This window comes from Clarias gariepinus, chromosome 13 (genome assembly GCF_024256425.1).
Source record: "Clarias gariepinus isolate MV-2021 ecotype Netherlands chromosome 13, CGAR_prim_01v2, whole genome shotgun sequence".
Classification (NCBI taxonomy): Eukaryota; Metazoa; Chordata; class Actinopteri; order Siluriformes; family Clariidae; genus Clarias; species Clarias gariepinus.
Window position 1 is genome coordinate 22,528,235 of NC_071112.1, and position 16,901 is coordinate 22,545,135.

General features: G+C 39.4%; 1 protein-coding gene across 1 annotated transcript; it reads right to left on the reverse strand.

The window, feature by feature from the left end:
• Nucleotides 1-3,487: 3,487 nt before the first annotated feature.
• On the reverse strand, nt 3,488-16,053 carry LOC128535347 (uncharacterized). The gene is made up of 13 exons (XM_053509217.1): nt 15,749-16,053; nt 14,022-14,140; nt 13,636-13,936; nt 13,367-13,559; nt 12,951-13,245; nt 11,954-12,257; nt 10,464-10,650; nt 8,607-8,805; nt 7,645-7,939; nt 6,404-6,583; nt 5,264-5,411; nt 5,085-5,154; nt 3,488-4,002 (listed from the first exon to the last, which is right to left on the reverse strand). Exons 2-13 carry the CDS (start codon nt 14,137-14,139, stop codon nt 3,677-3,679), a joined length of 2,616 nt encoding a protein of 871 aa, XP_053365192.1. The 5' UTR covers nt 14,140; nt 15,749-16,053; the 3' UTR covers nt 3,488-3,676.
• Between the last annotated feature and the right edge of the window lie 848 nt (nt 16,054-16,901).

Sequence of the window (16,901 nt, forward strand, 5' to 3'; positions counted from 1 at the left end):
TTGAGAAAGACAAATATTCCACAAAATCTGCTGCTTTAGTGTTTTTTAGATTTTTTTGTCAGATGTTACTGTGGTATATTGAAGTATAAAAACTTTTCATAATGCATTTCATAAGTGTCAATGGCTTTTTTTTTTACAATAATATTAGCTTTATGCAAAGAGTTAATATTTGCAGTGTTGATCCTTCTTTTTTCAATTCTGTCAATCAACTTCTGGACCACACCCTGACTGATGGCAGCCCATTCTTACATGATCAATGCACAGTTTGTCAGAATTTGTAGGGTTTTTGTTTGTCCATTCACCTCTTGAGGATTGAGGTTTCAATGGGATTAAGGTATAGAGGGTTTTCTGGCCATGAACCCAGTATTTTCTGGCCATGAACCCAATATGTTTTATTGTCCAAATCACTTATCACCTTTGCGTTATGGCAAGGTGCTCCATCATGCTGGAAAAGGCATTGTTCATCACCAAACTGTTCTTGAATGATTGAGAGAGGATGAGTCTTGTGTCATGCCAACAGTGTAGCCTGAGACCATTCATGTGTGGGGTTGCTTTTCAGCCAAGGAAGTGGGCTCATTCACAAGTCTGCCCAAGAACACAGCCATAAATAAAGAATGGTACAAAATCATCCTCCCAGAACAAATTCTTCCAACCATCAAAGAATGGTGGGAGCTAACTTTGTAAAAATTTATATTTCTGTTTTGAACAGAACTTTGGTCCACAGCCGTACAGTCACGCACTTACATAAGTAAATGTTATTTCACGTCTACCAGAACATATTGGAAATAAAATTACATAATGAATGTGCAGACTTTGAGTTTCATTATAATGGTATATACCCTCCAATCAAGTGAACAGTGAAGGAATTGAAGCTTGTTTATGTATTTATATTTGTTGCTATTTTGGTCCATTCACGTTCCATCCAGCACATCAGACGATAGACATACCTGGAGGTATGTTTATCATTTCTCTGGCAGTTACTTAGGGAACCCCTGCATGCCTTAGCACTGTGGGAGGAAACCCACCAAGAGCGGCAGTTAAACCTTAACCCTGGAGTTCCAACGAATAAACCACCATGCCGCCATGTTTATATACAGTATTTATCAGATAAAAGGTCTAGAGGTTATTTCACGTGTGGCATTTGAAATCTGTTTTGGTTAACTTTCAGTATAAAGTCCAAAGAGATGCGGAGGACAGTGAAGTGACTGGTTACCTTCTTACAGTACCTTCCAGGGTGCCTTAATGTCTGCGTTTCCCTCTGGCCCTCCCTTTTAGTTATGCTGTCATGGTTAGTCATGTCAAAGTCCCTGCTTGCACACGAAAATACATTTACCTTATCCCGTTATGAGAATGTGAGTATACCTCAATGTCTTGAGATCACATAGGCCCGGTTTGGTGGCGATTGTATAAACTGCCTAGGAGAAGTATATCAAAATCTATCAGGATTTTGGATTCCTTTTCCAGCGAACGACCCGAAATAACCGGCCTCCTGGGGATTTTTTCCATACCTCAAACAGATCAGCCATGACACTGTCTTAAACTTACGCTAAAAATGATTAATAACTTTATGTGTGGCATTATTTTGAGTGACATTATATTCAATATATTATATACACATCAGAAATGTTAACACTTACTCACTCAGACATACAAACATATACATACATACACATTACAAATGTTAACAGTCATACGCACACACACACACACATGCACAAACACCACATTGTTAACACTCTCACACTCACACAGCCACACCTTTTCACAAACACACCCATACTTATGTATTACATATTACAAATTTTAACACTCACACACACGTGTGTCACCCGCCCGCACGCAGAAACACACACACCCACTCACACTAACAAGTCACATGTCTCACACACACACACCTACACACACATTAATAATGTTAACATACAGACTCACACACCACACACACAAACACATTTACTCATCACACACAAACTGACACATCGACACGTCACAGACACACACAACTCTCTCTCTCTCCCTCACTCTCTCTCTCTCTCTCTCTTACACTCACACACACCTTTCTCCCTCTCTCTTACAGTCTCTCTCACACACACACACACACACACACACCTCTCCCTCACTCTTGCTTGCAACTACACTCACCTAAAGGATTATTAGAAACACCTGTTGAATTTCTCATGAATGCAATTATCCAATCAACCAATCACATGGCAGTTGCTTCAATGCATTTAGGTGTGTGGTCCTGGTCAATCTCTTGAACTCCAAACTGAATGTCAGAGCGGCAAAGAAAGGTGATTTAAGCAATTTTGAGCAGGGCATGGTTGTTGGTGCCAGACGGGCCGTTATGAGTATTTCACAATCTGCTCAGTTACTGGGATTTTCACGCACAGCCATTTCTAGGGTTTACAAAGAATAGTATGAAAAGGGAAAAACATCCAGTATGCGAAAATGCCTTGTTGATGTTAGAGGTCAGAGAAGAATGGGCCGACTGATTTAAGCTGATAGAAGAGCAACTTTGACTGAAATAACCACTCATTACAACCGAGGTATGCAGCAAAGCATTTGTGAAGCCACAACACGCACAACCTTGAGGTGGATGGGCTGCAACAGTAGAAGACCCCACCGGGTACCACTCATCTCCACTACAAATAGGAAAAAGAGGCAACAATTTGCACGAGCTCACCAAAATTGGACAGTTGAAGACTGGAAAATGTTGCCTGGTCTGATGAGTCTCGATTTCTGTTGAGACATTCAAATAGTAGAGTCAGAATTTGGCGTAAACAGAATGAGAACATGGATCCATCATGCCTTGTTACCACTGTGCAGGCTGGTGGTGGTGGTGTAATGGTGAGGGGGATGTTTTCTTGGCACACTTTAGGCCCCTTAGTGCCAACTGGGCATTGTTTAAATGCCACAGGCTACTGTACCTGAGCATTGTTTCTGACCATGTCCATCCCTTTATGACCACCATGTACCCATCCTCTGATGGCTACTTCCAGCAGGATAATGCACCATGTCACAAAGCTCGAATCATTTCAAATTGGTTTCTTGAACATGACAATAAGTTCACTGTACTAAAATGGCCCCCACAGTCACCAGATCTCAACCCAATAGAGCATCTTTTCGATGAGGTGGAACGGAAGCTTCGTGCCCTGGATGTGCATCCCACTAATCTCCATCAACTGCAAGATGCTATCCTATCAATATGGGCCAACATTTCTAAAGAATGCTTTCAGCACCTTGTTGAATCAATGCCACGTAGAATTAAGGCAGTTCTGAAGGCAAAAGGGGGTCAAACACCGTCTTAGTATGGTGTTCCTAATAATCCTTTAGGTGAGTGTATATTAATAATAATAAGATACTTTATGTTTGGTGTTTTTTGGTGTAACACGTTACTGAATCTAACGCCTGTATTTCTATCCTTACTTTCTGTCTGCCAGATCCTTAAATAAATAAGTACAAATCTGCAACAGAAATAGAAAGCAAAATTCAACAAAGATTTATTTTCCAAGGTTTTGTAAACATCCCAAAATATACTGTACTCTCTGTTAAACATTTGTAAATAATCAGTAGAAAATAAATAAAACTCTAAGTCTTATCAAAACTCTTTATGAACATGGTAAAAGAAAGGTTTAAACAGAGAACTTGAACAGGAACTTGAAAAGTGACCCCCTGATTAAAACTCTAGAACGTGAGTAAGGGGTGCGTTGCTGTTGAGATATAAAGTTTGCATGTTTCCATAAACTCCGTGCCTGACGACCACGCCAGCCTTGGTGCACTTTGTTGATGCAGCCACCACTTTCTCACACTGAGTGACGAACTGTTCGTAGAGGTAAAGTCCTTTCCAGCTTTCAATGACATTGTGGTGCTGCACTCTGCTGCCTTTAACTACACCGGTCATGGTGTCCTGGGGAATGATCATCACACTCCCTGGACGCTCCATGACAGACACGTGTCTGCCCGTACTCATGGGAAAGAACGCTGCGTTGAGCAAGGTGTTTACTGTAGACAACATATTACAGAACAGGTTTTAAAATATATTTTGGACATCAGCTTATGGCCTCAGGCAAAGTAGCCAGAATAAAATGCTGATACACAGTATTTTATAAACTTCTAATTGTGCTCTTAATTTAAAACACTGTGGAAAAAGTCATCGTATGATCTTGTCACATTTTAAGACTTGAAAAAAAAATTATAATATTGTATTGTATAAATAATGAAATGTGTGTGTATACAGTATGTGTGTGTATGTATATATATATACATACACATACACACATATATACATACACAGTGTGTATATATGTATATATATATATATATATATATATATATATATTATTTATTTAAAAAATTTAATAACTGGAATTGGAACTTGCGATAACACACAGAATATGTCCTAAGATATTAATAATATATTTAAATAATTTCATATTTATTAATATTAAGGTAAGAAATCTAAATAACTTTTTAAATCTTTTTAACATTTATATGCTTTCTAGAAGGTCAATAACTTTAAAGCATAAATACGAATAGCTTTATTCATAAATTATTCACAGTATCATTTTCATGAACTTCAAAGTTACTTCAGAGGGAATCTTTGAATTTTCAGGATTTAAAAAAATATATATATTACCTCCTCAAGCTAATGAGTGTGTTTAAATTTACACATACAATAAGATGACCAACTAATTTATATCTTGATTTGAGCAAACCAGGTTGGAATAAGAGCACTGTTGAGAACATTTATCTTACTTGTATAGTAAAGATGTATCAATAATATAAAAAATAGTAACAGAGACTTGTACTTAAACCCATAAATTAACAAACAAATAAAACTAGTCATTCTGTTAAAAAATGAAATTCCGCCAAATGACCAGAGGTCTCCGTGTAACTGTACACCAATGCCTCAGCTAACAGAATATTAAAGTCACGCTTATAAGGAAAAGGATGTAGTTTAAAGATTTTTCTCCAGTTTGACTTATGCAAACCTTTACACACAATCTTCACTAAAAGATTCAAATTAAAGAGTTTTCAAAGAAAGCATCCTGAAGTGATCCTGTCATGAAATTCTCGATACTCACCCATTTTGGGGAGGATTTTGTCAGTAGCACCTTTATAAAAGCACACATAGATGACAATCCCATCACGAACCTGTAAAGAAGATGACATCACCACATGACATCATGAACCACTTTAATAGGGGTTTATACAAGTTTAGGACGTAACACTTGACGAAACAAACAAATAAAAAAAAAACTACCTCGACCCATTCAGAGTCTGCGTCGGCGGTCTGGGGCTTGACCTGCAGTAAGGCATGCGCGCACTGCTGAACCACAGTCCTGGCACTCAAGCCGCTGTTTCTCTGCTCCACTGCTGAAGCCTCTAGCAGCTGACAAGAACCAATGGCACTACCCGGAAAAAAAAGTATAGCACAGCAGATTAGTGGTAGAATCGTTTGGCCTAGAACTCAGTCTGTAAAACTGTAGACTAAGCAGAAACACAGCTATTCAGAAGATGAATGTTATGTTCTGTGCTCCCAGAACTGATGAAACATTTTTATTCATCTTTATATGAATACACTCTATCTAATAAATCACTCTGCACGTCACCTAAAAAGGTGGGTGGCTTGCTCTTTAAAGAAATACACTAGTATGTGCTTGGTGGAAATTCCATTCCAAAACACTGGGCAATTGACATGTAGTTGGTTTCACATGAAACAAATCTCTCTTTTTTAATTAAGTGAGAAATCATGCTCCAAAAACAAAGATTGCATCACATACAGTTTAAAAAACAACCCAAGTACACATGTGGGAAAAGACCCATGCATCAACGATAAAACAGAGCATAATAATAAACATAAATATGTGCAAATATAGGCAATGAGGATGAATATTCAGTGGACAGAATTGTGCAACCTGAGATGTGCAGCTGAGTTATAGCAATTAAAACTGACAGCAGTGCAATAAGTGAGTGGTGCATTTGAAAGAGGAAAGAAATAAAGAGATAAATTAGTTATTTGAGGTATTTTAGCTGAAGTGTTAACAAAAATCTTTTTGATTGAGCTCTTGGACTTACATGAACTAGACAAAATTAGTAACTGTATAGCAAAAACACCTCGGTGCTGAAGATTTTCTTATGTCGGAATATTTAAAGGACAGCTTAACCTTTGTATTATTTGCCTTACTGCCATAACTATTCTCCGAGTTAGAAAATGGAAATCAAAACTTATTTGAATCTTAAATTCAACTGAACTGTGGTATATAATTCTACAATAATAATGCTTACAAATAATAACTGTTACGCATAGTAATGGATCAAATGATTTCTGTTTTTCTACGTTGATAAGAAAGCATGTTAGACATACTGCAGTAAATGAGATATTTCTAGCACAATATCGTACCTTGCTACTGAGTCAGGCAGTCCGAGAACTCTTCCCTCGCGGGCAGCGACAGTGCTGTGAGGTTGAGTTGGAGTGAGGATCTCAGGCGTAGTGATGATCAAACACTGCGGGATCGCCAACTCCGTGACTGACAGGTGAAGGTCATTTTCAGCCGGCACAACCCCATTTATCTGTGCTGGACTAGAGAAAAGTAAAAATCTTAGAGGGAGGACAAAAAAAATAATAAAGCAGCATCATGTCCTCATGAAACACTGTTATAATAATAATTCTTTCATCGTCTATATGCTTCTTTCGGTTAGGGGAGTTCGGAGGCTATCCCCAGGATTCTTTGGACACAAGGCAGGGTACACCTTGGATGGGGTCCCAATCCATCACAGGGCACACACACACACACACACACACACACACACACACACACACACACACACACACACCCACACCCACACACACACACACACACACACACACACACACACACTATGGGCAAGTTGGGAATGCCAATTAGCCTAATGTGCATGTTTTTGGACTTTGGGCGCAAAGAGAACATGCAAACTCCATACACACAGACTCGAGGGGGGAATCGTACCCTCAACCCTGAAGGTGTGAAGCTAACCACTATGCCACCTTAATAATAATAATAATAATAATAATAATGTTATTAATTAATTAATTGACTTACACTTACTCAAAAACTTGAATAAATGTAAGTCAATTGCTAAGACATTGTTACTATTATTAGTAGTATTTAATTATTATTATTAAGGTGGCATGTGGCATAGTGGTAATTCCAAAGTAAGGACAAAACAATATACTGCATGTACAGAAATAAAATAACATTGCCTAATTGATAAAGAGATAGAATATCTACAAGCTATATATAAAGCTATAATGTATATTGTGTAGCCATTAGACACACAACCTTAATTAATGTAAGGGTAGACCCCAGTGTCATAATACTGTGAGCTTATGTAAGTTTATAATGTGAAGTCAATTCAGAACTTTCCCAAAAAAGTAAATTGCTTATTACAAAATCAATGAAGACCTGAAACAATTTGAAGCTTATAATCACCAACAGGACATGAAAACATGGTTAATAGAGTCAATGCATGTTCTAGTGTTTCTACTGCAGTATGTTAAACCTAATAATAAGCCACGATCAGCAAGTTTTCAGCAAGGCACTTAATATTTGTGGACCATTTGGACACACTTAAGATAGTACAGAAATATATACTGAAGGCTACCTGTCCTGATCCAGCATGTTCTCTAAAGGCTCAGGACTGACACAGGACTCCCCACTATGATCTTCCGCAGAGCTCGAACACTGGGGGCAGCGCTGAATCCACAGAGCCACGTCTGCCCTCATCGAGCCCCAGAAGAAGTGTTGAGAAATGAGCTTCAAACACTTCTCCAGCTCCAGGTGGTTCGTGTCGTTGTGATAAATGGTGAGGGTTGAGTGTACCTCTTCTCTACTCCTCACCACTCTGCGCCTCCCATGCTTCTGTGTGCCTCTGCCAGACAAGTAGAAAAGGAAGCCATCTGAAATAGACAGAAGTGATCTATGAGGATTGCAGTAAATGTACTGAAATGTAAAAGCAGTACAATAGAATATCAATTTCAAGCAGTTTGTATTAGAACCTGAGGTTCCATTCATTTTAATCAGAATGACATGATCATTCATTCATGAAACATAATGCCATCCAATCCAATTCTATTAATGTTATAGAAGTAATAATGATCAGTCAAGCATTTAATGAATCCCTTACTTTACATACAGGAATCATTTTATTTATATCATTATATAAGCTCAATATCTTTTTTTTTCTCCAAATGTCATTATCCATCCCTCTGTAGTCCCCCTAGGGACCGTGGAGGCCAATGGTGATTACCATTGTGTTTATTTCCATTTTACAACCGTAGGACCTCCAGTTAACATTCACATGCGCATTCACACACTTAACGCCAGTTAGCCTAATCTGCATGTCCTTGGAGTGTGGGCAGGAACTGGAGCATCCAGAGGAAACCCACCAAGCACAGGGGGGTTTGGGGATGGGTGGGGGGTGGACATGCAAACTCCAATGCACAGACGGGAATCGAATTCGGACTCTAAAGACAACAGAGCTAACCGCTAAGCCACCGTGCTGTCAAAGGTCACTTAGCTGCCTAAATATCAAGTAAGTATCTTTTAAGATCACAAATTCCTCACCATGGATAGCAAATCTTGAGCAGAGTCTCCTGAAGGTGTTTTTCTCCACAGAGGTGAGGCCGGGTGGATAGCCTTTACCTTTCAAATATTTCTCTACTGCATCATATTTTGAGAAAAAAGCATGCTGGGTACTTGAGCCATCCGCTGCCTCTGAAGAACCGCTCCCGTCAGCCATACCTTGAGAAGTGTCTTCCTTATCCTGTAAAAAAAAATAAAAAATTCTGCACAATCAACTCAAAAAACAGTATGGTATAATAGAGATTAACATGGTTTGATTTGATCACAGCTGGACATAACATTAATTTGATAGAAATTAGGTGGCTCTGACCAATTTTGGAATCAAGTCTAAATCATGTGTGACATATAAAAGCAGTTCACTTACTGCAGAAACTGCAGTGCTGACATGAAGAACTGAATTTTTGTTGCTAGGGTGAACAAGTTGGATGTCAAAATCAGCAGGAGTCTTCATACCATTGCCAAGCCCTACCTGGTTACATCTTGGGCTGTGCTGCCGTATGGTATCAGTATTCGCCCAAGATATGTAAATCGGTCAACGTCAATACGTTGTTGTCCAACATAGACAGGTGTAATGGCATATTTGTGCAAATGTATCCGACCAGCATGATCTTGATCTTAATGGTGTTGATCCTTAAGCCAATCTTCAACCCTTTGTGCTCGAGGGCTGTGCTTGAGTTTTTGGTTTTTCCATGTAGGGCCATGTTTTTCACAAAAGCGAGATCAGTTAGTCAGTGTTTTTCTCCCCACAGCAGGCCACAGCCTTGCTCATCCAGGGCCCAACGTATAAAGTCTAACACAAATAGGAGAGGAAACGGCAATAGGGCACATCCTTGTCGACCCGTCAGCTCAGACACGGCAGCCTAAGCTCAATGAATCAGACTGGTAAGCCACAGGCACAAGCAATATTCCACAGGGTATCCTGATGATTGCTGTCGAACCCGTCACAAGCTTGGCCTGATGTTTGGGGACTACAACGCCCAACTCGATGTGAATTTGACCCGTTTCACAGAAGTTGTAGGTACATATGAGCAACTCAAACCAATTACATCAATGACCAGTGACACGTCTTAGGTGTGGCTAATAATCTGTGCGTTAGCAATACTTTCTTCCAACTCAAAAACATACACAAAGCGCCTTGTGTAACAGACGAAGGTGACAACTACGAGACCATGCCTTGACAGACTCAAGGAGCAATGCCTAAGAAAGATCGCATGATGTTGACCAACAGGTGAAATTATGTTGCTGACACGAAAAGAGCAAATGGATCAAATGCAAGAGAGATGAAGCCCAAGAAGCCACAAAGTGAAACAACACCTAGATGCTTTATCGAAGCATGCTCAAACTGATTGGATTGACAAGTAGCCAAGACATGCCCATTAGGGACAAAAAACAGGAACTCAAAGAACAAGAAAGACGATAGTTTGAGCTTTTCAAAGAGACGTTGAATCAGCCAAAGCTGACAAGATATTGGCCTCATTAAAACAGAGGAGATAACAGCAGCAATCAAGCCTATGAAGAATGGCTGAATACCCAGACTGGACAAAATCACAAGCCGAAATGCTGAAACATGGCAGACAGGCCCTGGTCGATGGCCTCAAACATGCAAAGGCTTAAGCAAAGGCTTCCGTGCTTTCATACTCCAGACTGCCACTTAAATTAAGCAAATCGATTTCAAAAAAGCATTCAGCATCAGTGTGTATATCATCTAATCTTTTGAAGTGTTGTGAAGTCTGAGCAGTCATCATTTATCTCCAAGACTTCTTTCATCATACAGTTTAAGTCTCGTTCGAGAAAGATAAGTGGTAAAACACATGAAGCATACAGAGTAGTGTAAATCACCTGTGAGGTGCAGAGGAGTAGGGTGGGGACTGCGTGAGGCTTGAGATGAACAGAGCCTCCTGAATGCTCAAAGCAGTCCTCTGTGAAGTGAGTGGAACACACGACAGACCGGGGCCGGGGGCGCCAATTCATCCTGCGCAGGCTTCTGATCCACTGGTTAAGACGCTCAGGATCATCAAATGGAAACCTGGAGATATACAGAGCCAGCCCTGGTTTAAATGCAGAGTACCGTGCATGACATAAACATGATGTAAGAGTTTCTTAAGGAGAAAGTACTTAGTAAAAAGAACAAATAGCTCCCACAGCACTGCTCTGACGTCCGGCCCAGTTTCATAAAACTTTCAGCTAAAGTCTCAGAGGAGTCATGCATGGTTTTTAACTCCTAGTTAAGGTTTTAATTACGCTTTAAGGTTTGCAGTGGTAGATAGAGTGCAGGTTTGCTTGCTTCCTATCAGTTTTGCAGCATTTGGTTGAATCTGAGCAGAGAGAATAGCCGTATCCCCTTCAAAATTCATCCTGCTACTTTTACCATCAGTCAGATCGTCAATAAACATGAGTGACCCAGTTCCACTGACAGCCATACACATTTATGCCATTCCACTGCCTCCACTATGTTTGACAGATGATGCGGTATTTACTTTTCTCTTCCCATTCTCTTCATTCTGGTAGAAGGTAGTTTTGGTTTATTAGTCCAAATAACCAGGCACGGTTTAATCTGGCCTTTTTTATCTAACTGGTTTGCACCTTGTTTTGAAGCGTCTGTATTTACTTCATGAAGCCGTCTCTTAATTACAGACATTGACACACGACCTCCTGCAGAGGCTCTATGTTGTAAAATGGTTCTTCTTCACTTTAGTTGCCTTTCGTGACCAGTCCCAATGTTTTTGCCCTCTCTCCGATGGGTTTATCTATTTATTTTTATCCTTATAGCGGCCACTCTCACTTGCACAGACACCTTTTTGGACCTTATGTCGAGAGTTTGAGTGAGTGAACAGCTACCAAAGGCAAATATAACACCCAGAACCAGGCCTTTTATCAGTAGTTCCTGAATGGTTAATGCCACGCTTTTTGTCAAACCCCTTGAACGTCCTGACTGCGCTCAATTCTTCCATGTTTCATTTCAAATTTAATGTAATAGACCAAATGCCTTATCTTTCTTCCAAAATGTATGGTCTTGGCTGTATAATCCCAATTATGTTTAATTCAGTTCTAAAAATGTTTGTGTTACAACATATTTGGGTGGATAATAATGCAAGACATGTATGCTTTTTTCTAAATGATTATTATTTGATTAAACAGCCACCAGTAGTATAGTGTGAATCTTCAGAGTCAGGACCTGCCAGTGACCCCGGAAGAAGGTAAAACATCATCAAAACTTCGATGGCTTGAATAAAGTTCATGTTGCAGTTGTGATACCCATAATCTAATGGAATGACATTTTCCAAGCTAAAATATAATATTCAAATTGTAAAGCTAAAACTGCTGCTCACCGATGAAACGTCAGACCCAGTGTCCTCTCCAAAGGTCCATTGTAGTTATTGCAGCTATAAACGGAACACCGATATTTTTGGGTTGATTCATCCATCTTCATGCAGAACTGGCAGTTACCGATCCACTCCTCTATGTCCCTGGTCATAGTGCCCCAGTAATAAAGCTCAGATATGGAGCTCAGACATCTGCTCATACCGAAGTGTCCTCGTTTGTCATGGTGATCCTTAAGCACCTCGACGACCTCCTCTCTGTTCCGGAGAACTTTTCTGCGTTTGGAGCCATGGCGATAGTACAGGATCCCATCTTAAAATAAAAAAACAGATAGAAGAATCTGTTATTTTTGAACAACTATGTTGAAAGCTGACCACTAATAAATATACCAATATTTTGAATTAAATGAGTGTGTAAACATAAATGTTAGTCAAATTATCAACATTTACAGCATTTGACAGATGCCCTTATCCAGATCGACTTACATTTTACATCTGAGCAGCAACTTAGGCGTGCTGGGATTTGAACCTGGGACCTGGCAATCAGCTGTCCAACACCTTAACCACTAAGCTATCCCTGCCCCAGCTTGTAAATAATTGCCAGATTCATAAATGTTTCAGGAACTCAATTTCTTTGTGTCTACATGCATATGGTAATAAATGTCAGTTTGTTTGTTAATAACTACAGAACAGCTAATTCTCAAATAGTGACGACCAAAAAACTCCATAAAAGGCAAGGCTCAGGAAGAGCTGGAAAAAAAATAAAAATAAAGATGACTAACGGTGAAGGAACACCTCCTAAATGTGACTAAGCGTACTAGTAAATCATCTCTGAATGCAACTCAGCCTTTGCAGAACATTAGCTACTATAACACTTCCCCTTTTATTGTAGTGCTATGCATGCAATGGCAGTACGTATTTTTCATGTTTTACACGGATTATTTAGTCACATTGCTTTAAACTAAGCAAACAAGACGAAACAAGACATCTTAAAGAGAGAGCTTACCTTGAAGACAAAAGCGTTTGGCACACCTTCTGACCATGTACCTAGTGCAGTACGGTGTACTGCTATACACTCCCGTGCGCAGGTACTTCTCCAACGCGTCATATCTCCTGAAATAAGGTTCGGACTTGGAGCTCAGAAGACTGACTTGACTCTTCACTTCGTTCGTCTTCGCGCTGGTCTGCATGGAGGAATTTTTGGAATAAGGATGCTCCACATGGACCCCTTCTTCATCCACAGAGTGATTCTCATCATCCCTGGATTCCATGCCGAGGGCATCCCAGGATTCATTGTTGCACTTTTTTAATATTAAAGCAAAAAAACAAACAATATCACTTAATCATTGTGGATGAATTTTCATCTTACATTAAAATAAAGTTATTATGTTATATCACTCATTAAATGAGCATGTCAAATACCTCCTGTGGAAACACGAATGTTTCAATGGTGGGCACGGCATCAGGTTTAAGGCAGACAACATCTCTGCTTCGGTCGAAGCAATCCTCGGCGAAGTGTCTGGAGCAGATAGCTGACCTGCTGTGCAGAGACCAGCGGTCTCTCTGACAGAACTTAATCCAGCGGCTTAGCCTGTCTGCATCACTGAAAGGGAACCTGTTGGCAAATTCAAATTTTAAAGCAAAAGTGCTTTTAATCGACACCCAAATTCTTATATTTCTGCTGTGCATACTTGTGAAAGGTGATGCATTCTTTATTATCAGCCAGTCCAGAGCTCTCGCACCCTGGGACGATGCACTGTGAGCACGTGACCGGATTGGACGGATGCGAGCAATCCTTACAATTGTCTATCCAGTCACCGATGTCTTTGGTTATTGAGCGCCAATAATACAGATCTGAGACGGCCTTCAGGCACCGAGAGCGTCCGGCGTGCTTGCGGTTGTTGTGATGCTCCACCAGCACTGCTCTCACTTGGTCTTCGTTGCGGAGCACCTTACGCTGGCGCTTGCCGTCTATGTACCAAAGTGCACCATCTAAAACAAATGCAGTAAAGATTTTTTCATGTTGCAATTTAAAAAAAGAAAGACGTGTTACGCACTCTGAAACATGGTTACTTACCTCCATATCGAAATTTTTTACTGCTTCTTCTTATTACACCTTTTGAAGTTTTATCATGTTTGCTGTATGTCCCAAATCGAAGATACTTCTCTACTTCATCAAAACGCTGAAAGCTCATTCTTTTGTGCAAAAGAAAAAGATATTTAAACCATTTCAAATGGTATAAATGAGCAGACAAAGCATTATTTCAAAACACATTTGGCCTCAAATCTATCCTCGGCTCGTGACAAAAGATCTCATTTCTTTTACCCGCACAATATTCGGCATACAGTGCATTTACATCGGTGCCCTTTTCGCCCTTACCATCAAATTCAGATCAGTCAGGAAAAAGTATTTGCCCTCATCTATTTTTTTTCCTTCCTCTATCTTTGCATATTTATCGCACTATGGTTTCAGATCCTCATTAAAAAAAATTAATACAAGTCAAGAAGAACGGAAGGAAACACAAAGCACAGTTTTCAAATAATTCTTTCATTCATCAAAGGAAAACTTATGCAACATAAGTCCGTTCTCTGTGGAAAAGTTATCGTTCTCTAAGTTTAATAACTGGTTGTGCCATCTTTAGCAGCAATGCCTACAACCCAACGCCTCACATAACCAAAGATCTTGAATAAAGAATTTACTTTTTCACATAGTATCACAGTATGTTTATTAATTGTTTATCATCATAAAAATCATCTGATCATAGTGGGGCATAGTGATTAGCACAGTCGCCTTGCACCACCAGGGTCCAGGTTCGATTCCCACCTCAGGGTCTGTGTGCATGGAGTTCGCCTCGAGCCCTAAGTCTTCTGGGATAGATTCCAGGCCCCCTGAGATCTCTCACTTTTATACAGAATAAAGTGGAATAGATGATGAGTTATTAAGTGATTATAGTGGGTCTTGGTATATACATACCATAATTTATTTAACAAAAATAAAGACATGAAGAAAAAAAAGTGCTCAATACTTAAGAAACCACCTGATTCAATACCTTGTAGATACTCATAACTTAAAGTATTCCTTACTTGTATGACTGTATTTGTCTCGCACATCGTTTAGACCCATTCTACTTTACAATATTGCTATAGTTTATTTATTTAGTTATTTATTGATTTATTTTATTTTTTTTTTTTGGGGGGGGGGGGATTTGTATATGCATAGCTCTCTTAAGATCCTGCCACAGCATTTCCACTGGTTTGAGGTCTGAACTTTGACTAGGCCATTCTAAATGTTTGTTTCATTTTTCACTCATCCTGATTTATATTTACTGGTGTGCTTTGGATCATCGCCATGTCGCAGACCCAATCTTAACCACGTTTTAGCTGTCAGACTGATCCTCTCTCAATTCCGTTCACATATTCACATACTTTTGGCCACACAGTGTATTTGGTATCAAAAGTACAATATATGACTAATGTGCCCTACATGGACTTTGTGTGCATGCACTATATGAAGAGATCTTATTAAAATATCTTATTGAGTTTTATAAAATTGTTAGTATTAAAAACATCAGTGGATTAAGGGTGACTTTCAGTTCACAGCTGTTACATATGAGCTTTATTACCTTACAGAAGTAATGCATAGAGTAAAAAAACTTATTCTGATTAAAAAAATGTTTTGTTAAGTAGTGATGAAGGTTTTTTTCATTATTATTATTATTATTATTCGTTGCTCTTTTTCCCTCTGCAGCGAACACACACTCGCTTTACCTCAATACTGCACCAGCGATGACATACTGTACATACCTCTTGCAGCACGCGCACTGAAGTCCGAGTCGGTATTTATATCCTAAACTCCGGAGCGCGAGTAAACACGCTGACAGGCGCCGCTTCTGAAGGGAACGCGATTTTATAGTGCATCTGCTTGGGCGAAGAAAGCTTCACAAATTCCTCATTTTAAAAAATGTAATTACATTTTTCAAAATTATTTCAGGTCTGTTGCAAACACCCAATAATTATACTAGATGTTTATCGAGCTGGAATGTTTTGCAAAGCAGAAAAGTATCTACGCGCTATCTTAAAGTGTGCATTAAGAAAAATCGACGGCGGGATTTTCCGGAGCGTGAGGCCTTTGACGTCACTTCCTGTTCTGGTACGTCAAAATAAGAGCCATGTTTTAACATAGCCCTTCCCTTTTCACAGCATTACATACAGTGCTGTGAAAAAGTATTTGCTCCATCCATGATAATTTTTATTTTTTATTTTTTTTTGGCATATTTTTCACACCTAAATGATTCAAATCATCAAACTAATTATTACTAATATTACACAAAGATAACCTGAGTACATACAAATTTAATAAGGGAAAAGCTGTCCAAACCCACCTGGAAATGTAATTTCTCCGTAAACCTAATAACTGATGTGCCACCCTTGTCAGGAACACCTGCAATCAAGCATTTTTAGCCTTCTATTCTTTTTTAAATAGTTTTAATTCCATCACATTTTTTATTTTATTTTTTTTTTAGCATGAACGGCCTGTTTAAGGATCTCAGTCGGATTCAGACTTTAACTGGGCCACTCCAAAGGCTTCATGTTTTTTTTTTTTTTTGTGCCATTTAAAGGTGGACTTGGTGGTATGTTTCGGATCATTGACCCAAGTGTGCCTGAGCTTCAGGTCACAAACTAATGACAGGACATTCTCCTTTAGGATCTTCATCGTCAATCATGTCGTCCAGGTCCTGAAGGTGCAAAGCAGCCCCAGACATCACACTACCACCACCATGTTTCACTGTTGATATGAGGTACTTTTTATGAAATGCTGTGTTTGTTTTACGCCAGATGTAGCGGGACTAACACCTTTCAAAAGGTTCAACTTTTGTCTCATCAGTCCACAGACTATTTGCCCAAAAGCTTGGGAGATAATCAAGATGTTTTTTGGCAAATGTGAGAAGAGCCTTTG